At 42.5% G+C, this 25,007-nt stretch overlaps 1 protein-coding gene across 1 annotated transcript in view; it reads left to right on the top strand.

Annotated features, from left to right (window-relative positions):
- The window catches only part of CFAP61 (cilia and flagella associated protein 61), a 294,422-nt gene that overhangs the window by 112,135 nt on the left and 157,280 nt on the right, over nt 1–25,007 (top strand). The window contains exons 15-16 of the mRNA XM_028123773.1: nt 9,303–9,509; nt 12,611–12,745. Of these exons, the coding sequence (XP_027979574.1) occupies nt 9,303–9,509; nt 12,611–12,745 (342 nt within the window). The remainder of the gene's footprint in view (nt 1–9,302; nt 9,510–12,610; nt 12,746–25,007) is intronic.

The following is a 25,007-nucleotide window of genomic DNA, read 5'->3' as shown; positions in this document are numbered from 1 at the left end:
TCTCTGAACAGAAAAGTGACCACTTTCTGGAAGGTAGGACGTGCGGAGAAGTGAATCCGAGGTGATATTTGGGAGGATAGACGGCGGGGGAGGGGGCCTCCGCTGGCCGCTTCTGGCAAGTGATAGAGCCCCGGAGCACAAAATCGGAACTTTTAGAAGTCGGATCCACTGAGGGACGTCGCTCCAGTGGCTAAGTGGGGGGGTGGAACCCTTGCTGGGACAGTGTGGTCTCAGGACCCTTGGGGTCACAGAAAGACCAGGGGTGCCTGAGTGCGGCAGAGCTCCCAGGTATCAGAGCAGGGAAGCCAGCTGCAGAGAGGAGCTGAGGAGTGGGCTCTCAGTTTGGGGTTGCCATAAACCGTGATCCGCGGCACAGTCGGGCCACTGCTCCTCCAGCAGGGACCCAACAAGTGGCAGATCCGGGGAGACTCCCCTTCCTCCCCCGGGGGGAGCGGCGCGGGAGTGCACCGCAGGGATCTGCTGGGTTTGGAGACTCCACACGGGGTTGTGAGCCAGAGATAGAAATGTTTGGTCACAGGCCGGGTGAGCATGGAGTGCAGCCGGAGACCAGGGAGACGGGAGTGATTGACTGCTTTTCTCTGGGGGCTCACCGAGGAGCGGGGCCCGGAGTTCTCGGCTCCTCTGGGGCGGAGATTGGGAGGCTGCCATTTTCACTCTTGTCCTCCAAAGCTGTGCCGAGAGCTTGCAGGGAACAAAAGCTCCCGAGAGCAAACCCCAGCAGATTACTTAGTCCAGACCTACAAGGGCAGGGCAGTTCTGCCTCCGGTGAAGACATTTGGGAACCACAGCAACAGGCCCCTCCCCCAGAAGATCAGCAAGAACAGCCAGCCAAGACCAAATTTACCGATCAATGAGAACGGCAGAACGCCAGCACTAGGCGAATACAGCACGTAGGATTCATGGCTTTTTTCCCATGATTCTTTAGTCTTTCAAAGTTAATTTTTTAAATTTTATCTTTTTTTTCTTTTTGTTGAATTTTTCTTTGTCCCATTTTCAACCAACTCTTATCAATCCCTTTTTTAAAACTTTTTTTATTTTTCATTTTTAGAATCATATTCTATCCCTTCATAGTAGTTAACCTTATTTTTGGTGTATATATATGTATAAATTGTTCTCTCTTTAAAATATTGGGATATAGTTTCTTCTAACAGACCAAAATATACCCTAAATCTCTAGTGTATAGCTTTGTTCTAGTCTCCTGCCTGATCACATTCTCTCCCCCTTTTTTCTTTTAAATCCTCTTCTTTCTTTTTTCAACCAACTTCTTATCTTATCAATTCCTTTTATAAAATCTTTTATAATTTTCATCTTTACAGTCATATTCCATCCCTTCATCATATTAACAGTTTTTCTTTCTTTAAAATTTTGGGAGACACTTTTTTCTAACAGACCAAAATGCCCCCAAAATCTAGTGTGTGGCACTGATCTATGCACCAGCCTGATTATATTTGATAATGTTGTTTTCATTGTTTTCTTTTGTTTTTTAAATCTTTTTCTTCTTCTTTTTCTTTTTTTATTTTTTCTTTCATCCCTTTCTTTTCCCCCAGACTCAGGTTTCTTCTGATTTGTTCAGTATATATTTCTCTGGGGTCATTGTTACGCTGTTAGCATTTTGTTCTCTCATTCACCTATTCTCCTCTGAACAAAATGACAAGACAGAAAAAATCACCTCAACAAAAAAAAAAGAGGCAGTACCAACTGCCAAAGACCTAATCAATACAGACAGTAGTAAGATGTTGGAATTAGAGTTCAGAATGACGATTTTAAAGATACTAGCTGGGCTTGAAAAAAGCATGGAAGATATTAGAGAAACCCTTTCTGGAGAAATAAAAAAACTAAAATCTAACCAAAATGAAATAAAAAAGGCTATTAATGAGGTGCAATCAAAAATGGAGGCTCTAACTGCTAGGATAAATGAGGCAGAAGAGATAATTAGTGATATAGAAGACCAAATGATGGAAAATAAAGAAGCTGAGAAAAAGAGAGATAAACAACTACTGAACCATGAGGGCAGAATTTGAGAGATAAGTGATACCATAAGACAAAACAACATTAGAATGATTGGGATCCCAGAAGAAGAAGAAATAGAGAGAGGGGCAGAAGGTATATTGGAGCAAATTATAGTGGAGAACTTCCCTAATTTGGGGAGGGAAACAGGCATCAAAATCCAGGAGGCACAGAGAACCCCTTCAAATTCAATAAAAATAGGTCAACACCCCAACATCTAACAGTAAAATTTATGAGTTCTCAGAGACAAAGAGAAAATCCTGAAAGCACCTCAGGACAAGAGGTCTGTAACCTACAATGGTAGAAACCTTAGATTGGCAACAGACCTATCCACAGAGACCTGGCAGGCCAGAAAGGACTGGCATGATATATTCAGAGCACTAAATACTATATCCAGCTAGGCTGTTATTGAAAATAGAGGGAAACATAAAAACCTTCCAGGACAAACAAAAACTAAAGGAATTTGCAAACACAAAACCAGCCCTACAAGAAATACTGAAAGGGGTCCTCTAAGCAAAGAGAGAGCCTAAAAGGAACACAGACAATATACAGTAACAGTCACCTTAAAGGCAATACAATAGCACTAAATTCATATCTTTCAATAGTTACCCTGAATGTAAATGGGCTAAATGCCCAATCAAAAGACACAGGCTATCAGATTGGATAAAAAAACAAGACCCATCGATATGCTGTCTGCAAGAGACTCATTTTAGACCCAAAGACACCCCCAGATTGAAAGTGAGGGGGTGGAAAACCATTTACCATGCTAATGGACACCAAAAGAAAGCTGGGGTGGCAATCCTTCTATCAGACAAATTAGATTCTAAACCAAAGACTGTAATAAGAGATGAGGAAGGACACTATATCCTACTTAAAGGGTCTATCCAACAAGAAGATCTAACAGTTGTAAATATCTAAGCCCCTAACATGGGAGCAGCCAATTATATAAGGCAATTAATAACAAAAGCAAAGAAACACATTGACAACAATACAATAATAGTGGGGGACTTTAACACCCCCCTGACTGAAATGGACAGATCATCTAAGCAAAAGATCAACAAGGAAATAAAGACTTTAAATGACACACTGGACCAAATGGACTTCCCAGACATATTCAGAACATTCCATCCCAAAGCAACAGAATACACATTCTTCTCTAGTGCCCATGGAACATTCTCCAGAATAGATCACATCCTAGGTCACAAATCAGGTCTCAACCAGTCTGAAAAGATTGGGATTATTCCCTGCATATTTTCAGACCACAGTGCTTTGAAACTAGAACTCAATCACAAGAGGAAAGTCGGAAAGAACTCAAATACATGGAGGCTAAAGAGCATCCTACTAAAGAATGGATGAGTGAACCAGGAAATTAAAGAAGAATTAAAAAAATTCATGGAAACCAATGAAAATGAAAACACAACTGTTCAAAATCTTTGCAGTCCTGAGAGGAAAGTATATAACAATACAAGCCTTTCTCAGGAAACAAGAAAGGTCTCAAATACACAACGTAACCCTACACCTAAAGCAGCTGGAGAAAGAATAGCAAATAAAGCCTAAACCCAGCAGGAGAAGAGAAATAATAAAGATTAGAGCAGAAATCAATGAAATAGAAACCAAAAGAACAGTAGAACAGATCAACGAAACTAGGAGCTGGTTCTTTGAAAGAATGAACAAGATTGATAAACCCCTGGCCAGACTTATCAAAAAGAAAAGAGAAATGACTCAAATAAATAAAATCATGAATGAAAGAGGAGAGATCATAACCAAAACCAAAGAAATAGAAACAATTATAAGAACATATTATGAGCAACTCTATGCCAGCAAATTAGATAACCTGGAAGAAATGGGTGCTTTCCTAGAGATGTGTCAACTACCAAAATTGAACCAGGAAGAAATAGAAAACCTGAACAGACCTATAACCACTAAGGAAATTGAAGCAGTCATCAAAAATCTCCAAACAAACAAAAGCCCAGGGCCAGATGGCTTCCCAGGGGAATTCTACCAAACATTTAAAGGAGAATTAATACCTAGTCTTCTGAAACTGTTCCAAAAAAATAGAAATGGAAGGAAAACTTCCAAACTCGTTTTATGAGGCCACCATTACCTTGATCCCCAAACCAAAGATCCCATCAAAAAGGAGAATTACAGACCAATATCCTTGATGAACATGGATGCAAAAATTCTCACCAAAATACTAGCCAATAGGATCCAACAGTACATTAAAAGGATTATTCACCATACCCAACTGGGATTTATCCCTGGGCTGCAAGGTTGGTTCAACATCCAAAAATCAATCAGTGTGAAACAATACATTAATAAAAGAAAGAACAAGAACCATATGATCCTCTCAAAGATGCAGAAAAAGCATTTGACAAAGTACAGCATCCTTTCTTGATCAAAACTCTTCAGAGTAGAGGAATAGAGGGTACATACCTCAATATCATAAAAGCCATCTATGAAAAACCCACAGCGAATATCATTCTCAATGGGGAAAAACTGAGAGCTTTCCCCCTAAGGTCAGGAATGCGGCAGGGATGTGCACTATCACCACTGCTATTCAACATAGTATTAGAAGTCGTAGCCACAGCAATCAGACAACAAAAAGAAATCAAAGGCATCCAAATTGGCAAAGAAGAAGTCAAACTCTCACTCTGCAGATGATATGATACTTTATGTGGAAAACCCAAAAGACTGCATCCCAAAACTGCTAGAACTCATACAGGAATTCAGTCAAGTGGCAGGATATAAAATCAATGCACAGAAATCAGTGGCATTCCTATACACCAACAACAAGACAGAAGAAAGAGAAATTAAGGAGTCAGTCCCATTTACAATTGCATCCAAAACCATAAGATACCTAGGAATAAATCTAACCAAAGAGGGAAAGGATCTGTACTCAGAAACCTATAAAATACTCACGAAAGAAATTGAGGAAGACACAAAGAAATGGAAAAACGTTCCATGCTCATGGATTGGAAGAACAAATACTGTGAAGATGTCAATGCTACCTAGAGCAGTCTACACGTTCAGTGCAATCCCTATCAAAATACCATCCACTTTTTTCAAAGAAATGGAACAAATAATCCTAAAATCTGTATGGAACCAGAAAAGACCCCGAATAGCTAGAGGAATGTTGAAAAAGAAAAGCAAACCTGGCGGCATCACAATTCCAGACTTTCAGCTCTATTACAAAGCTGTCATCATCAAGACAGTATGGTACTGGCACAAAAACAGACACATAGATCAGTGGAACAGAATCGAGAGCCCAGAAATGGACCCTCAACTCTATGGTCAACTAATCTTTGACAAAGCAGGAATGTCCAATGGAAAAAAGACAGTCTCTTCAACAAACGGTTTTGGGGAAAATTGGACAGCCACATGCAGAAGAATGAAACTGGACCATTTCCTTACACCACACACAAAAATAGACTGAAAATGGTTGAAAGACCTAAATGTGAGACAGGAGTCCAACAAAATCCTAAAGGAGAACACAGGCAGCAACCTCTTCGACCTCAGCCGCAGAGACTTCTTCCTAGAAACATCGCCAAAGGCAAGGGAAACAAGGGCAAAAATGAACTATTGGGACTTCATCAAGATAAAAAGCTTTTGCACAGCAAAAGAAACAGTCAACAAAACCAAAAGACAACTGACAGAATGGGAGAAGATATTTGCAAATGACATATCAGATAAAGGGCTAGTATCCAAAATCTATAAAGAACTCATCAAACTCAACATCCAAAGAACAAATGATCCAATCAAGAAATGGGCAGAAGACATGAAGAGACATTTTTCCAAAGAAGACATCCAAATGGCCAACAGACACATGAAAAAATGCTTAACATTGTTCGGCATCAGGGAAATCCAAATCAAAACCTCAGTGAGATACCACCTCACACCAGTCAGAATGGCCAAAATTAACAAGTCAGGAAATGACAGATGTTGGTGGGATGCGGAGAAAGGGGAACCCTCCTACACTGTTGGTGGGAATGCCAGGTGGTGCAGCCACTCTGGAAAACCGTATGGAGGTTCCTCAAAAAGTTGAAAATAGAGCTACCCTATGACCCAGCAATTCAGTACTGGGTATTTACCCCAAAGATACAAATGTAGGGATCTGAAGGGGTACGTGCACCCCGATGTTTATAGCAGCAATGTCCACAATAGCCAAACTATGGAAAGAGCCAAGATGTCCATTGACAGATGAATGAGTAAAGAAGATGTGGTATATGTATATAATGGAATATTATGCAGCCATCAAAAGGAATGAAATCTTGCCATTTGCAATGATGTGGATGGAACTGGAGGGTATTATGCTGAGCCAAATAAGTCAATTAGAGAAAGACATGTATCATATGATCTCACATTCTTAATCTCAGGAAACAAGCTGAAGGTTGCTGGAGTGGTGGGGGGTGGGAGGGTTGGGGTGGCTGGGTGATAGACACTGGGGATGGTATGTGCTATGGTGAGTGCTGTGAATTGTGTAAGACTGTTGAATCACAGATCTGTACCTCTGAAACAATACATTTTATGTTAAAAAACAAAGAATTAGATTGCAGGAAGGGAAAAATGAAGGGGGGAAATCGGACGGGGAGATGAACCATGAGAGACTATGGACTCTGAGAAACAAACTGAGGGTTCTAGAGGGAGGGGGTTGGGGGGATGGGTTAGCTTGGTGATGGGTATTAAAGAGGGCACGTACTGAATGGAGCACTGGGTGTCATACGCAAACAATGAATCATGGAACACTACATCAAAAACTAATGATGTAATGTATGGTGATTAACATAACATAATAAAATAAAATTTAAAAAAATTATATTTTATTTCTTTTTCTAGTTTTATTGTATGTTTAGAATACCATTGAGTAGTAGTGTCTATAATGGGTACTATTGTGGTGTTCTTGATTTTAATAGGAATGATTCTGTATTTTCCTCCATTTAGTATATAATATTTGCTGCAAGCTTCTGGGATCTATCCTTTATCAAGTTAAGGAAGTTTTCTTCTATTTCTTGTTTTCTAAAAGTTGTTATTCTGAATGAGTGTTGAATTTTATCAAATGTTCTTTTGGCATTTGTTCAGATGACCATATGGCTTTATTCCATTAATGTATCCTACACCATCCTTGTTCTTGGATTTATTTCTTTTTTTGACTTGGTACATCTTTGAATAATTTTTTTAGAAATAGTGGTAGGTGCATACATATACAAGAAGCTTTCATTTTGTCCATACATATAGAAGAAGTTTTCATTTTGTCATTACCCTCGAATACTCATTAGGCTGTATATAGAATTCTTATTCCAATGATTTCAAACTCTCTTCTGTTCCATGACCGACCTCTTTTCCCCTGGAGTAATTTGTAGTTTCTCTATTCTGATCTTTTGCCTTTGTCAGTTTTCCCTGAAAGTCATGAATGAAAGATTACAGTATCAGTAATGGCTGGCAGGCATGAGTATCCTTGACAGATGTGCTTCTGCATTGCATCACTCAGTCATTGGGAGGGCTGGCCAACCCAGTCTGTAATTGGGAAGAGGCATCAGTTGTCTGGCTTCCTCTTGTGACCTTCAATGTAGGTGGTCCTGGCAGATGGTAGGCAGGTTAAGAGGGTGTAAGCTAGTGTTAGAGAACTTTCCTTCCAAGGTAAGACTACTTTGCCTTTTTTTTTTTAAAGATTTTTATTTATTTGAGAGAAAGTGAGAGCAAGACAGAGAAAGAGAGAGAGAGAATGAGCAGGAGGAGAGGCAGAAGGAGGAGAGGGAGAAGCAGGCTCCCCTTTGAGCAGGGAGCCCGACTTGGGGCTTGATCCCAAGACCCTGAGATCATGACCTGAGCCTAAGGTGGATGCCTAACCGACTGAGCTACCCAGGTGCCCTGTAGACTACTTTTGTGTCGCCAATCACACCACCTCATTACTTTAAAAATAATTTTTTGTTGTTATTTTAAGGGATTTGGGATGGGAGGAAAATTAGGTGCACATGGCCCATATGCTGTTTTGAGCTAGTAACCTCTGTAGGCTCTTCACTTTTGTTTTTCAATGATTTCTCAGCTCTACATTTATTACTCATTTTATCTTACAATGAGGGATGCCTTCTTGGTAATTAAAGAAAAGTCTTAGGGGGTTAAGGCAATTATAGGGTCAGTGCAGATGGAAAGGTCAGGCCTTGCCAGAATTGCCCTCAGCTACCACCACTGTCCTGGTTACCCCGAGCCCCCTTTCTTCCGTGCTTTGTGGCAGAGGCTGTAAAGACAAAGGACCTTGATGGGCTCGAATACAGGCTTTGGTTTCCTGAATTTTCTAGTGCCAGCTTTGCTGATCACAGAGCAAATGATGTTCCTTGCATTCTCCAATTCCTCTTTTTTGGAAAGTGTGCTTTGAGGACAATTCTACTGTGGAAAATAAGAAGAAATATAAGTAGGTGCTTTCCAATGTGCATATAGTTTGATTCTTCTGGCATATCAGGTGTGTTTATGTGCTCTTGTCATGAGAGAAAGTCACACTCACTCTGGATGGTGCCCCTACCCCACAGTGTGCACTGCAGGGAAGAGAAGCAGTACACAGTTAGCATGGATGAGCTCCTGCTTCCCTGCCCACAGAGTGGGGGACCAAGAGTGGTGGTCAGAACTAGAGCCATAGAAACAGGAGCAGAATGCCTGATATCTTCTTGTATAAGTAAACACCAGTCCTTTAAATTACTTTCCCCGGGCTAAAAATAGAATACTTGAGAGGCATAAAAAGTTTAAGGAATGCCTACGGACAAGGCCTAGTCTTGTGGTTTTATTGTAGGCCAACCCAGCCACACGGGCCAAAGTGTGTGATCTGTGGGATGGCACGTTTCCACATTAATGGGTGAAGAGAGAATAGTAGTGAGTCCAGATAACACCAGTGGCTGTGTTTGTCCTGCTGCTGAGTTTTGTACATGTTCAGTCAGTCACACTGACCAGCTGGTGCTCCCCTTGTCCAACAGTGGTGATGAGCGGCTGTCCTGTCACCTGGCCACTAGCAGAGACTCGGGGCTCTCTGGGTTTTTAACAGCCATGGCTGTAAGGACCAAACTCCAAAGCTGTGTAGTCACCCTTCAGAGACAAGCCATCAGAACTTTCAGGAAATGTAATTTTCCGTTTTCAAAAATTGAACAGTGACAATGAGGTAGTAAATCACAGGAGAGAAAAGCACGTTTCTTACTATTGTACCCGAGGTAATTTTTACAAGATTTTCATGACAAAATGCACACCATTTGCTTAAAACATCCTTAGATGCCCTTTCCCCTCTTCTCTTTTAGGATGTAGAGTACATACGATCCCATTACAACATTGAAGATTTCATCTTCTTCAGTCACCACCAGCGTGAAGAACATGGGCACCTGTATCACTTTGCCCTGAACCCTGTCTTTCGGCACTACACCAAGTTTTTTCTGAAGGAGATCCTCCGTTTAGGCTATAAGTCCTGTCTCTACTACCCTGTTTACCCACAGATCAGGGAAGGCAAGGTAAAAGAATGTCATCATTCACTTTTCCAGCACATCAACCTTCGAGACGTCATTTGTGTCATGTGCCATATTTTATTCCTTCCTCGAAGAATGGATTTGGATTATAACATGGCTCTGAATTTCAAACAGCCACATTGGCCCTTTTATTTATTACACTATAGTGAAAGTCCAGAAGACTGAATTTCAGAAACATTCATGACCATTATAATTAGTGAACAATTTGTTGGCTTTTCCCTATTGACAAAACAGAGACTGAAAAGTGCAAAAATGCTCTAAGGGACATGGAAGTCAAATAATTTATTATGGGGCCTTAGTGAAATGCCAAAGTGATCCTATCGTGTTCTTCAAGCAAAGAACATTTTTGTTTGAACTCATAGAACAAATCAATTCAATCCTATAAGATCGGTGTACTCTCACAGCATTCCAAATAAGCCCTATAACCACTGCTGTGAGAGTGATGGATAAAAAGTGGAGATGTATGAAGGTGAGGTAACCTTTATGTAGTGAATACCTCTATAACTCTGCCCAACACTGTTACACTTATGTAGACTAATCCTTTCGTAGTAAACACCATCTACTGTGTATCCACACATGCACAGCTAGCAAGCTCTTCATTTGCTTCTGTCTTGCTTTCACTTATCCTATTAAGTCTTCAGAGCACTCTTCACTAGCTAAATTATCTTTTATCACCAAAGCAAAGGTGATTGTCTTTTTTTTTTAAAGATTTTATTTATTTATTTGAGAGAGAAAGGGAGAGAGCAGAAGCAGGGGGAGCAGCAGAGGGAGAGAGAAAAGCAGGCTCCCCACTGAGCTGGGAGCCCGACATGGGGCTCGATCCCAGGACTCTGGGATCATGACCTGAGCTGAAAACAGATGCTTAACTGATTGAGTCACCCAGGCGCCCCTGTTTGTCTGTCTTGTTCAAAGCTGCATCCCAGTCCAAGTCCCTAGAAGAGTCGCACACATGTGTGCATGCGCACATCAGTGTGTATACACACACACACGCACACATAGTGTCCTGGTTATTCCACAGGCAAGGGTCTCTTCAAGCTGGCTTCTCAAGGTATTGTTTCTGGCAAGTCGATCTCTCCGTCACTGACAGCTGGTCCTCAGCTCCATGTAGATTGAGAGGAGTTGAGATTCAATCACTTGGCCAGCTAGAAGTTGTCCCATGATATCCCATTCATGACCAAAATCTTTCTCATGCTCTGCCCAGAGGCCAGGATGTTGTCATGATTCTTCTTTGTTACCATAAATGAGCTAAGCAGATTTTTAAAATAATCTGATTCATTAAACTTAAAAACAATCTAAAGTCTATTGGTACATTCCCCAAACCAGTAATTTTGCCAATGTACCTTATTTAACAAAAGCCTTCTGGGGAAGTACAGAGGGAACAGGGAAGAAGAAGAAACATAGAAAAGATTTTTAGCGAGAGGTAGAATATGCTCTAGTGATGGTTTTTTCCTATCAAAATGCAATATGATAGGCATGTGAATGCCCTAAATTTGAACTTGAGGAGATGGAAGGTAACAGTTCTGGTGGAAAATCCTGGTCTCGCACATTTTCTTTTTACTCTGTATTTGGCCAGTCGCCAAGGCAGTGACCTTCAGGATGTGATATTAAATTCTTACTTTTTATTCATGATGTTGACTGCATCATGACTGCCTGCAGTTGGTCCGGAAAGTCCTTTTGCATCCGTAATAAAAAATTGTATCTTTGACATTTCACTGAACGTTCTCATATTTACCTCAATCGTGTAGAATTTGGAACATGTTATGCACTATTTCATGTAGGATATAGAAACACATTTGGAGACAGATTTTTCCTCTCAGTCTGCACTTCCAATTGATTTACATATATACCTTTAAACAAATGTAAGAAGCAGTACCAGGTAATTTAGGTAAGAATTTCCAAGGTCTGCTTTAAATCCCTTGACTATAGTAAAAGTGAACATTGGGCTCGAATTATGAAGATGGTTTTCCCCACACTCTCCTGCTAAGACATGTGCTGCGGGATCCTCCAGGCATAAAAGCAGAACTCTGGCTAGGACTTCCTGGGTTCTGTTTTTCAGTGTGTGAAGTCAGGGTGTGAAGTTCAATGGTGAAGCATTTTAGAAATCCCTTTTAGAAGCTCTTAGAAATGCCTGGCGGGGGACGGGGGCTGGTTTCGAATAGCAGCCAAGTCATTTGTTAACCATCTTATTTATTAAACTACCCCTAGTTTTAGTTGAGTTTTGCTTGCTTTGTTTTCCAGTTTAAATTCCATAAATATGTCATTAGGGATTTTGGTGTCACAGTTTAACTCTTAAGGTTGAAATGGTTGAAATACCCTGAGTTAGTTTCACCAGAAGCCCCTCCGATTTCATAAATGTGAAAGGAGTAAAAATCACCATGTTCAGTTTCCTCTGCCAAGTTTTAAAAATGGGGTAAAATGAATATTTAACACATTCTCCTAAAACATGATTTATCATAGTCTGTTACAGTAAGCATAAATCCGGCTCATAATTTAGCATTAATACAAGTCAAAATAATGTGATCCAATTTCCCTACCCCCAACCCCACTTTCCAGTTCATCTTTTTGCTTTAAAACACTTCTTTAATCAACAAAGGTCCGGTTGGAGTAGCTGTGCCTTTCACAAACAGGAGGATTTCCACGTCTGCGCTCAGCCTCCCCTCGATGATGTTTTTATCTATGTGCCTTCTTAAAGCAGCTTGTGCCAAACACGCAAAGGTTAACAGGACGCAGATAACACAGCTTAACGGGGTCAAATCAAGCTGATTCATGATCACTATGGAGAAGAATATCCTCCTGGGGAAAATACTTGTACTGAAAAATCCCATAAACCAAACCACTTGTTTATCTGTCATTCCCACAGAGATAGTAATGTAATTACTCTCGTAATTATCTTCATTAGTGTCAGGCATTATCTACAATTCATTCCTCTGCTCGACGAGTATGTTTGTTTATTTGCTGATTCCTAACCCCCCCAACTCCGATTTGGCCGGGTTCGGACTTTTCTGTATTTGTGAAGCTCCACGCACACATCTGTGCTGCACCGCCCTGACATTCTCTCCCCTAAAACGGAGATTCCTGTCTTTCAGTTCCAGAGCTCCTATGCCCACTCCCTGACATCCGCCCTTCATTACTTGGTTCCCGTGCGGCCGCGACGACAGATTGTCTATCCTCTGGAAAAGCTTGGCATCAACGCTCCATCAAAGGCGGTCTCCAAGGATCCGGTGGGTAGCCGGGCGGCAGCAGGCAGGGAGGCGCCGTGCCAAGGCGTGCGGGCGTGGCAGATGGGGTGGCAGCACTGTCTTCTCGGGAGCAGGCTGCTTCTTAATTACAGGGAGCCTGGAGCTCATGCCCTTACAGGGGCACCCTGCCGAGGCTCTCCTGCAGCCCTTTCCCTCAGGTGGTTATTTTGCAGAAGCCCGAAACAGAGGTGGCCTGATCCCTGGATGACAGACCCCACGGGGACGCTTTGTGTCTCGGCACAAGTGGCCTGGAGTCAGACTCCCAGCGTATGTCTGTTCTCTTTCTCCTTCCTCAAACGCAGATTCCCCCTTTCCATCGATGTTTTGCTTGCAAGGCGAAAGGGGGCATTCCCAAGTCAGACAAAGCTGACAGAGACGGTAGAGCTGGCTGCAGTTTGAGATGTTTGGGTCCTACGCTGGGTTTGCTTTATCTCCTCTGTGGGGGGTCAGGAGGATTAACAGGAACATATTAGCTGCCCTGGGGTGGGACGGGGCTTAGCCTTAAAGTGAACAAGCCCAGGATGCGTTTATGACCAGAACAGAAGAAACCAAAATGGAACCTAGATTGCACTTTCGCTGGAAACATACACGTGTGTGTGCACACGGCCATGTTCAATGAATTAGCTGGAAAAAACATGATCTTGTCAAGTTGACTTACATATGTAGGCTTGTAGTATTTGTATGCACTTCCATTTAAATAAGTCGAAAAACAAAATTCCCTGTGTGCTGACATTTGTCCATTGTGAGAGAGGAAAGAGGAAAGTGGAAGGTTTTAACTCTCCAAAAGGTTTGCCAAGGAGTTGCTCGATATAGTGCTCAAATAAAGAGCTTGGGGACCCCAGCGCTGCAGGAAGTATGTCGTTCTGCTGCCCGCAGCTCCCACTCTGCAAATGGGAGCACTGGGTGGGGCGGGGGAGGGCTCCATCAAGACCTGGCTTAGCAGCACCTGCTCACTGTAAGCAAGGCTGCTTAAATTCTGCATTCATCTTTACATTTGTTAAAACAGACAATAAATTTATATTTCTTTTCTGATAAGTTCTAAGTTTATATTTGAGGAGCGACTAAAAATCAATAGCAGTTCTTTCCCCTCCTAACTCTTTATTATGGAAAATGTCAAGCATATTACCGAAGTAGAGAGAACCAGATAAAGCAGGGCTTCTCCTACTGTCTGTGCTGAGGGACCTTATCTTCTTTTTCTTTTTCTTTTTCTTTTTCTTTTTCTTTTTCTTTTAACATACAATCCATCATAGACGGATAGTTTTATAAAAGGTGAATTCCTTAAAAATGAGTTTAAAAACAAAGGGAGACAAAACTCAAGTCCAGTTGTTTTATTATTAGATTTAACAGACACAGAATTACTCTGTCCAATTGTTATAAAAGCTGCTGAGTGCTTCTCTCCATCTCTATGCTTACATCTTTGAAGACCAATGACAGTTTGCAGATGGGCACCTGTCTCAGACCACATGTTGAGTAGCACTGAAACTCCCAGATACTTGGCACTGAGCTTCAAAAATTTCCAATTCTTGCAATTCTTGGCCAATTTTGGATCTTCTACACCCCCACCCACTTCTCCTTCCTCCTTATCATTTTAAAGCAATTCTCAGATGCATATATTTTATCCAGGATCATGGATATGTTCTAGGTAGCAGGGCCCAGAGCCCTGCAGGTTACACTCTGTCCACACTAAAGATAAGAGTGCCCGAGCCCATCTGGAGGACCTTGGGGATGGCCACCAGATGGTCTGTTTTTGTGTAGAGATCCTGAGAGTGGACTCCTTTGGAATGAAAGCCAAGACCCACACGTTTGGCACAAAGAGAGTGCCTTGGGGTCAGAGAGGGTGGCTTCTTCTATGGCACCCTGAAACACAGCTTCCGTAGAGTCAAGCTGATTCCAGGAGAAGGTGCCTCCTTGCACAAGGATGCAGCTTCTGTGTCAGATCAGGGTAAGGAGGAGAGATGCTGCCCTTTCGCAGTCAATGCTGAGACTCCTTCAAGGATGGACAGACCATATTATTGGGCCAGGAGAAGCCTTCACATGGCTCTGGCGCCTTAAGCCAGTCCAGGGAAGGGGAGAAATCCACCTGGTTATCAAGAGCAGCATTTTTCTGAATACCAGGAGCTTCTCCCCACCCCAATCCCCAGGAATCTCCAGAGCCTAGAGCTCCAGCTGGGGAGAAAGCCAGAGAAAACATTTTGTTGCATTCAGAACAATCTTATCATGACTTCCCAGGTTAGTATGAGTTGAAATCATTACTTACATTTAGTAACCTTTTCTGCGGTGATCTCAGTGTGCTGTGCGCCAGCACCCCCCCCCCCCCATAGAGCCCTGGCTTATTTCAAGGCACAGCAGAGGATGAACTATTTAAATCACTGGTCCAGGAAGACAACCACTTACCAGACAGGTAGGGCTGATGCTTGGTACCTGCGGTGTTGTGCCGTGTTGTCTATTATATCAGTGAATTTTGACTTTTGAAGAAACACTTCTACTGCTACTTATTGTACTCCTCCTTGAGAAGGTTTTAGTAAAGATTTAGATTCAGCAAACAAGATTTAGTAAATATTTTAGAAATCTTAAAAGTTTGATCAAAGGATTATCAAAACCATAATACGTGGGATGGGCCTGGATATTCAAAAGTTAAAATGCCAAATTATATTATTTTAAATTGTTATTATTTTTTCAACATTTTAGTTGGATTTCATGCTTTAGGCCGATTATCTGAGACAAGGTGAGCCAAATAGAAATTTTCTAGGAGGAATTTCTATCGAGTCCTAAGAGCATTGTTTTCTTAGGAGAGCAATAGTGTTACAGCCATTGAACTTGGTGAAATTGAGTGACTGTCATTACTAAATGAACTCCTTTTATTTTCCCTTTAAGTTTGCTATCTCCTCTAGCGCATGGAGGTTATATGGCTCCTTCACCATGTCTGCACATTTCTCTGGCTGGGCACTTGCCTTTCATACCTTTTATCCTACTTAAACCAACTCAGAGTGACCATCCATTTCCTTGCTTTCACCTAGGAAGCCAGTCTTCAAGGGAACAGATCACTCCAGGCATGAATAATGGGATAGAGAGTGTTTCATCTCAGTGGGTTGCCAATTTGAATTTGGCACAAGCCAGCAGTGATTGAAATTCATCACTGCATGGCAGGGAAATATCCTCCACCCCACCTCAAGGCCCTGGTTGTTTCTGCCTGGTTTGGATGATAGGTGTCCCTGCCATAATACCTTCCCTATCGTTAGTATTAATTGACAGGCTGCCCCATATCAGGTCATAAGAAAGGACCTGGAAAACATGTAAATGATTTTCATCACATATTACAGAGGTAGGTCCCAAAGATTCATCATATCTCCATAGTCAACCAGTGTAGGTTCATGGATAAGAGAGAAGGCTTTTTTCTGACCAAGACTGTAACCACATGGGACAGACTTGGAAGACTAATTTCTCAACTTGATTTGGCCATCTTGGCCTCACATTGTGAGAATTATTGTGATGGAAATTTTTTTTAAAATGAATCAGCGTATGGCCCACATGCATGAAAACTATGATCAGGAAATACTCAAAATTTGGTTGAATTTATTGAATGGCCGTATTAAAGACTGTGGAGCAGTTTGAGCCACACTGACTTTGAGGTGGTTCTATTTGCTTTCCTTTCCTGCTCCCACATGGGGATACAGAGATGACTTTGACCCCTGCTCTCTGGGAGCTCACAGGCTAGTGTCAGTATTAATGTGGACTGTCTGGCTAATTGAGCCAGGGATGGGAGAGGGGCCACACTGGCCCCGATATTGAGAGCCAGCCTCAGGAGGAGGATCCACACTGAGGTCTGCACAATCACTTGGTAGGGAATGCCTTTGTTCCGAAGTGCTCTTTCCTTTCTAGACCGGGATTTCAAATGAGTCTTATTTGTGACATGAAATACCAGAAAATCTGCTTTGAGCTGAAACAGCTCCTACCCTTGCTTCAGTCTCATAAATGCTCCCCATCATCCATCTTAGTGTCTTTAGTTCTTCATCTTGGTTTACAGGATTCATAGAATTATAGTGTGAACTTATCTTTCTCCACCACCCCAAATTTTGGGGACCAAACCAAGCCATCATCTTTCAGATGATGCAGGAATCTTACTTTCAGTCTAGTCGATGCCTGCTGTTATTTTTTGTGGTGGTTTATTAGTGATGGTCTTTTAAAATCTTGACTAATGAATTCTTTGAGGTCTCCATTTTCCCTTTGTCTTTCTAAAAAGGAAAATGACAGTTTATTTAACTCCCCCTCCTCAGAGCTAAGTGCTGGCCCTCTTTTTCCTGGTATGTGATCTCTCAGGAAGATGTCACTCACTGGCATTCAGTTACCCTTTGAATTGTCCCTTTTCATCTCGGCTGTTCTTCCCCAGTCCAGCTATAATTACCATCTGATGGACTGTTACTGGATACTGTTTCACTTGTGCATCTGCTGCCCTAGGAAATTGCATTATTCTCCCAGCACCTGCTAGATTTTCCCCAGCTTGGTTGTTCCCCAACCCCTTCTTCAAACTTAGAAACTTTGGCAGCCCCTGGTTAGACTCCCTTGGTTGTATTTGTGGTCAGGGTGTGTGGATGTATTTTAAAATCAGCCCGTTAGCATCTCCTTGGTAGAGGTTGCTAAAAATACATACGCATGTTTTTCAACATCGTATATGCACTGATCATCTTAATGTGACCATGGTGATAGTATCTTGAAATGAAATTAATGCACTTTAAATCACTGCCCATGAGTCAAGTGTGGTTTTTCAAGCCATTTCTCAGCTCTTTGCACTACCTATAGGAAGTGTATTTGCTCCTATTTATAGTGAACCCTTTTCTCTGACATTCTTAGAATAATTTACATAAGTTTCTTCATGAGCTCTTTTTTTTTGCCCTTCAAATGGTACAAGTTCCATGGTCATTTCATTCCAATTCTCTGAACACTATCTAGTTTAGTATTATATGCAGTATACAATATATATCAGCACGACTCGTGTGACATCAGTGATTTATTCTCATAATTCCTTCCTCTTAGAGAGGTTACAAAATAATAACAACAACTACTTCTGACAGTATTGAGTTCTTACTAAGGCTTCCCATGAATCATCCCATTTAATGCTCATATCAGCACTTGTAAATAGTCACTGCTACTATGCTCCTCAATGTACCTAAAGAAAACAGTCTTGCAGGGAAGGAAGGTAAATGACTTGTCCAAAGACTAATTCACTGACAGAGCTTCAAATCCAGGCAGTTAGATGATAGACCCCTGCCTTCAACCATGACATATATATTCTCTATATGAATATGTAGAATTTTCACTCTAAAAAGTGAAAGTGCTGCTATCATAATTCATTGTAGGAAGACCAAACCACAGAAAAGGACGATGGCTTGACAGAGACCTTTTGGGATCTCCCAGATCTTTGGCACCAGCTACTTAATGAAAAGGTGACCCACAGATAATTGGCTTTCCCCCAGAGGGGTTTGGATTTTCCCCTTGGCTGAGTCCTTCATTCTTGAGTCTAATTCTGGGTCAGTCTGACCCTGGCTGGGCTTGGGTCGCATAGGGCCGAGCTGATGTGCCAGGGTCAATTTTTAGACACCAGCTGATGAGGCTGTTGGCACTTCTCTCTCCAGCTTTTTGTTGCAAACCTTTTGAAATGATAGTGGTAGCTCCTGGGAAAGGGGGAAAAAATTAGGATCCCATACATAGGTTATGTTATGTTATAAATTTCTTGATAATTCAGTTCCATGCTACATGGGGCTTCACAGTGTTCTTAGAAAGTGCTCGAGGAAATGCCTTGGATAAGTGACTGAAGGTTTGCATGGGAGGCCGGGTTGGAAAGGATATGTGCTAGTGGCATAATTGACAAGCCTGGACATTCATTGTTTAGAAATTGGGCTGCAAAAGAATGCCAAAATGAGCTCTTCGGGGTGTGATAAGCTAAGAGACTGTGAAAAGTAAAGTTACTTCTTAACAATCTCAGCATCATCAAAAATCAATCCTACATCTTATCCTCATTTTCTAGAATAGATACCGTAGGACAATCAATCTCTCTTTCCCTCTCTCCGTCCCTCCCTCCCTCTCTTTAACAGTTTTATTGAGACATAAGTCATATGCCATGCAATTCGCCCGTTTAAATTATACAATTTATTAGTTTTTAATATATTACACGGTTGGGCAAACATCATCTAATTTTAGAATTTTTTTGTCATCCTAGAAAAGAAAGCCATTAGTAGCTACTCCCTACCCACCCCTTCCCCCAGCCCTAGGCAACTACTAATTTACTTTCTGTTTCCATGCATTTGCCTATTCTGGACATTTTGTAGAAGTAGAATTATACGATGTGGCATTTTGGGACTGTCTGCGTTCTCTTAGCATGTTTATAAGGTTCATCCATTTTATTGTGTGTATCAGTACTTGATTCCTTTTTTTTTTTTAAGATTTTATTTATTTACTTGGGAGAGAGAAAGAGAGAGCGAGCACAGAGGAAGAGGGAAGCAGACCTCCCCACTGAGCAGGGAGCCCTATGTTGGGCTCAGTCCCAGGACCCTGGGATCACGTCCTGAGCTGAAGGCAGATGCTTAACTGACTGAGCCACGCAGGCACCCCTACTTGATTCCTTTGTATTGCTGAAGAATATTATATGTATATGCTACATTTTATTTATCCATTCATCAGCCAGTGGACATTTGAGTTGTTTCCACCATGTTGCAATGAATATTCCTGCACAGGTTTTTCTGTGGCTATATGTTTTTATTTCTCTTGGGTGTATATACCTAGGAATAGAATTGCTGGTTCATATGGTAGCTCTATGTTCAATATTTTGAGGAACTTCCAAACTGTTTACCCAAGTGAGTGGACCATTTTGCACTCTCTCATTCTTAGATGAGCCCCAGCATTCCTGCTAATAAGTGGCAAAGTGCTGGTCCACTCAAGGCCACAGCCGGGCAGTGTACCTCAGAAGCGGGGCTTTCCCACCACTCCTGGAGAGTGTCATGCTTGGTTGACTGTGCACGCATAATACTAGCTTCAGTTATTTTGAAAGCAGAAATTTTTCTAAAATCGGATCTCTCCTGATCTTATCTTCCTGGCCTTACCCTCTCTGGCTCATCAGCCTCCTGTAGGCCTGCATGCACATTTAGAAGGCTCCAGCAGCAGGAGGAAAAAAAAAAAAAGCCCATCCAAACCACAAGAGTGGTTTTTAAGCCACCAGGCTGTCCTTTGTTTGAGTCCACCTTTCCTAGTGTTACTGCTTTTAAAACAGCTCCCAACAGAAAAAAAAAAAGAATCCTGAGGCTTTCCTGGATGCTGATGGGTTCTTGCCACAACCCGGTAGGAAGAAAAAAAATGCATTCTGTTCCCTGCAGAGCCAGAGTAATGAATGCCGCCGAGGTCCAGAAGCGCCTCGGGATACATCAGCTACCTGCTGGCGCTCTGGAAGGCCACAGCCAAGCTGGGCTCCTGGGTGGACCTGAGCTCCCCCGGGCAGGAACTGGCCTTCACAGCTAAGTGGCTGCTTCACAATCCGCCTTCAGGGAGGAAAGGCATGGCAGCACCAACAGGAGGCTTTGCTTTGTGTATTTTAAAGTAGCTGGGGATATAAAATGACAAAGGGGACAATTAGAGCTGCAGATGCTGACTCGAGAAGTTACCTCTTTTCCTCTTGATTAAAAAAAAAATGGGTCATTACAAAAGCAGTCCATATTCATGGTAAAAATTTTAGGAAATTAAATTTAGGAAAAAAATTTTAGGAAAAATCAATACAAAGAAAATCTGTAAAAGCTGTGGTCCTTTCTCTCTAGGTCACCTTTGTTAATATTTTGGCGTTTTTACTTTTAGATTTTTTTCTGTGAAAAAAGTACACGCGATCAAATATGGTGTTTTGAAACACACATTTTTTGCTGAATATGTTATGAATGTCTTACTGAGTATTCCAGAGTGTCCTTTTAATGGTTGCACTTGCCCCGTGACGAGCAACCCCTAACCATCCATGAGTACTTTCTATGCCGGGCTCTGCATCACACACCTGCACCCCGTGCTCACAGAAGTTGGGCTGTCATTGTCCCCATTTTGCGGTGGAGCAAACAGGTTAGGAGAGGTCCTGTTATATAACAGCATTAAGCCCAGCAGGACTTGTGGGAATAATGATGAAGCCACTTGATTTCTGCCTTCCGCTGCTCTGTAAATATGTTCACTGTGGCCAGGTTTTCCCCTGTACCCAGGCAGAAAGTGGGCAAGGCCTGTGACTTTTCTGGCCAATTTTAGGTAACGGAAGTTGCGTGGGCCACTACTCCAAATCACAAAACCTCATCTTCATCCCACAAAATGTCCAGTTTCGCTTCCTGTTATAATCAAAAGTCAATTTTCATCTGAAGATGAGTTCCCCCTCTCCCTGCTGAAGCCTGTAGCTGGGGAAGGAGGGTGGAGAAGCCCCTTTCTCTCTAACTCACCATGCACCCACTTATTTGGCATCTATTTAGCTTGTTATAGTTCAGGGTTGTTTTCTTTAAGCCTGTTAGTTTCTTGTTATTTATTTATTTATTTTTTTTAAAGATTTTATTTATTTATTTGAGAGAGAGAATGAGATAGAGATGGTGAGAGGGGGAGGGTCAGAGGGAGAAGCAGACCCCCTGCCGAGCAGGGAGCCCGATGTGGGACTCGATCCCGGGACTCCAGGATCATGACCCGAGCCGAAGGCAGTCGCTTAACCAACTGAGCCACCCGGGCGCCCAGTTTCTTGTTATTTAGCTATATTCCTGGTCCTTGTGAAACTGGGGGGCCAGAGCAGGGAGGAGCCACTGGGGGAGCAGGACGTCTGCACTTGACTGCCACCGTCCTCAGAAGGCCCCTGCTCTGTGGGCTGGACTCCTCTTCTCATGAGCGGTGCTTGGTTTCCTCAGAGAGTCCTGTCACTGGGGGCCTCCCACCTGCACCCCCTAGTGCAGGCCATGCACCCTCTAGCTCTGCAGCCTGAGTCTGTCTTAATTTCCCCTTTAGGTGGCCCTATAGGAAGATCCTCCGATAACAGTCCACACCTGCCAACAGGTGGCCGCTGTAGGCCACCTTCCCTTCATCACCTAGCAGCAGCCGGCCTGCCTGTCGTGCCTTTCAGCTCTCTTGGGCAGAAATCACATAGCAGTCCGCCATGTCCATTAACTGTGGGAACTCACGTGAGGGTCGCTGAGGGCCCACAAACCTTTTTCTTGAGACTTAAAGTCAAAGACGAGGCCATCCCCATGTCTTCTCTTTGGGGTAGAGTAGCATCTGACCCAGAGTGCATCAATGTTTCTCACTGAGGAAATCTCCAGAAGAATCTTCTCTTATGTCTGTGTTCTTCTTACCCTTTTATATCCTCATTGTGAATGAGGGGTTTAAAAGTCATTTAACCAGTACTTGCCCACCTGCTTTGACGGTTTTTGCAAGAAAAGCTTCTTTGGAATGTAGCATCCATTGTCTTCATGCCTCTGATGTCCTGTGTGACATAACTTACCCCAGGCCAGACAGCTGCTAGGCTCAGGCTTTGGGATCCCAGCATCCTGGTGCCAGATCCCAAGATTCACCACCACTGTTGTTGGTAGCCAATTCCCTAATGTTGGTCATTTCCGTTTCTATCCAAATTGTATCATTACGAACAATACTATCATGTCCATCCTTATTATTTTTGAGCACATTCATCATTACTTCCTTTCAGTAAATTCCTGGAGACTGTTTTGCTAGGTCAAAGGTAAAGCTACTCTTTCTTGAATCAAAAAACATGAAGTTTTAGAATTTGAAAATGAAAGTTATGATTCCGCACTTTAAAAAGATGATTTCCCTTTGCAATGGGTTTGCTTTGTCTAAGTAAATCATCAGCATGCAGGAAGCCCTCTTTCTTATTGTCAGATATAAATGTTACAAGTCAGATAATGAGGTCTGCAAAATGGCAGTCTTCCATTTTCCCATTTTCTTCTGGCTCCACTGAATCTCTCTGTGGAGTCTCCACTCCACCTGATGGGAGAAGTAATCTCCATCAATTCCAAGTAAATTGGAATTTAAAGTTTAAAAGGAGTCCATTCAGGAATTTTCCCTCTTTTATTTATTTATTTATTTTTTGTCAGTGGGGAAAACATCACAGTTCTCAGGAGCCTGTGAAGCATCATGGCATCATGAGGGCACAGAGGGGTTGAGGGAGCCATTGTGGGGTGTCCTCACAGGCATCCACAGGGTTTCAGAACATCAGCTTGTCCTCAACCCATCCCTTATTTTGGCATCCAGGTCCTCAGTTGGCACTTAACTACTTCTAGTGGGGACATTCCCTCTTCACAGCCTTGAGAACTTTTGAGTCAGGCATGGTATTGACTGCAGTGTGCTCTTTCTCAATATATATCCCTTTCCCCCACACCCCTCTCTGTCTTCCGTTCACCCCCTCTGCTTCCCTCTCTGCCTCCCTCCCTCCTGCCCCCCTCTGGGCTTTGAGAAGCTCATGACCTGCCTCATCTTCTTTCTTGCCCTGACACCACCCTCAGCCCTCTCTCCACCCTTCTCAGAACAGGGGCAGGGGCATGTCTGTGAGGCACAGATCTCGCTGCTCCCATATTCTCCAGAACCTCTGTGACGATCCTGTCTCTTTCTTCCACTTTTATGGCTCTAACCAGAGGGGAAGAGGGACCTGTTCTGTACTTGTCTCTCTTTTCCTCCTATTTTCCTCCCCCTTCCAGTTTTGGGACAACAGACGTTGCTATCACCATGTGTTCTTTTGAAATCTGTCATCTGAGGCATCAACTCTGACTTCTGATACTCAAAAGTCAGGCTTTTTTGAGACTTAAAAACCTTTTCTCAATCTGCCATCAGTTTTGAAATGAAAAAGCAGAGAACTGGCCCACTTACTCTCCTGCGGCTGTCTGTCCAATGGCTGGCGTCCCCTGGCTGCTACCTGAAGGGTCAGAAGAGGCCATGAGTCAACAGGAACAGGAATGAAATAAGTCTGTTAATATCAAATAGCGTCCCTCCATGATGATAACAGTAATATACACACAAACTACAGACCAAGAAGGTCCCCGTGATAACAGTAATATACACACAAACTACAGACCAAGAAGGTCCCCCTCCCTCCGGCCCATGGAGGAATTATAAAAACATAGCTCTACTCATTATGAAATGAATTTTGTCCATGGATGCACGTATTATAAATCTGTTACGTCTTTTCATGAAAGCTTTTAGATGTTGTATCTTGTTAATAAATTCTAGTTTAAAATGGAAAAAAATGAAAGAGCAAGACAAACCAAGAACCAGACTCTTAACTATAGAGAACAAACTGATGGTTATCAGAGGAGAAGGGGGTGGGGGGAGGGGGGCACATAGGGGATAAGAATTAAAGAGTATGCTTATCATGATGACAAGAAATAAAATGATTTTAAAAATAAATAAATTCTAGTTTTAAAAAGTAGGATATGCTTTCTTGGGAGATGGGAAAGACTAGGGAAACAGACAAGCCAACCAGGAACCTAGAGAGGTTATACATTCCCAAGGAGCTCAGGTGGATTGAAAGTTTTCCACAGTTTAGTGATTTTTATAAAGCCGTCTGAGTTTAGTTGTCTTCACTGACACACTCACCAGCTCTGAAGGGAAAGTGACGTTTGTGTATATCAGAGGCAAAGGAGTAAGTGGGCCCCAGAAACCGAAGTGCCGGCTACCTTCCTGCCCGCTGCAGGCTGCCTCAGCCCAGGGAGCCTGCCGTCCCGGCACATTGCTCCCTGTTACAGGAGCAGCTCGAAGCCCTCAGCCCTCCATACTCACACGGCTGCTGTCCTCTGGGGTTGAAGCTCTTTAAGGAAAAAGAAAAACCTTTATCCTGTCTCTTGCCTCCAGACCATTAAGCTGAGTCAAGATTACTGATGTCACGATCTCCATGGTAACCAACTAATAAGCAAGAAGAAAACAAAAAGGGTGGCTTAAAAACAGGAAAAACAAAGAGAATAAATAGGAATGGAAGGAGCGTGGGAGCCATAAAGGTTTTTTTATTGCTACTTGTTGGCGATCTCAAACATGAGTCAACCACAGCGCTGGCAGGCCCGAGCCATTCAGGCGGTTGAAACCCCTGGTAATAAACATAAATTACATACTATACCATTGCTCCTACTTCTCGCACTCTTCAGTTGTGTCCCGGCTTTTGTTTGTTCTGTTTTTGTAATATAATTCAGTGCATTGAAATGATCACCATGGTAGTCGTTATAATCGAGGTTCTTATGGTAGTTTATGTGTTTAACCC

The sequence above is a fragment of the Eumetopias jubatus genome, unplaced genomic scaffold (genome assembly GCF_037043125.1).
Source record: "Eumetopias jubatus isolate StellerSeaLion01/CBP00866 unplaced genomic scaffold, mEumJub1_p1.0 scaffold_9, whole genome shotgun sequence".
Taxonomy (NCBI): domain Eukaryota; kingdom Metazoa; phylum Chordata; class Mammalia; order Carnivora; family Otariidae; genus Eumetopias; species Eumetopias jubatus.
This window is presented reverse-complemented; position numbering and strand designations above follow the sequence as displayed.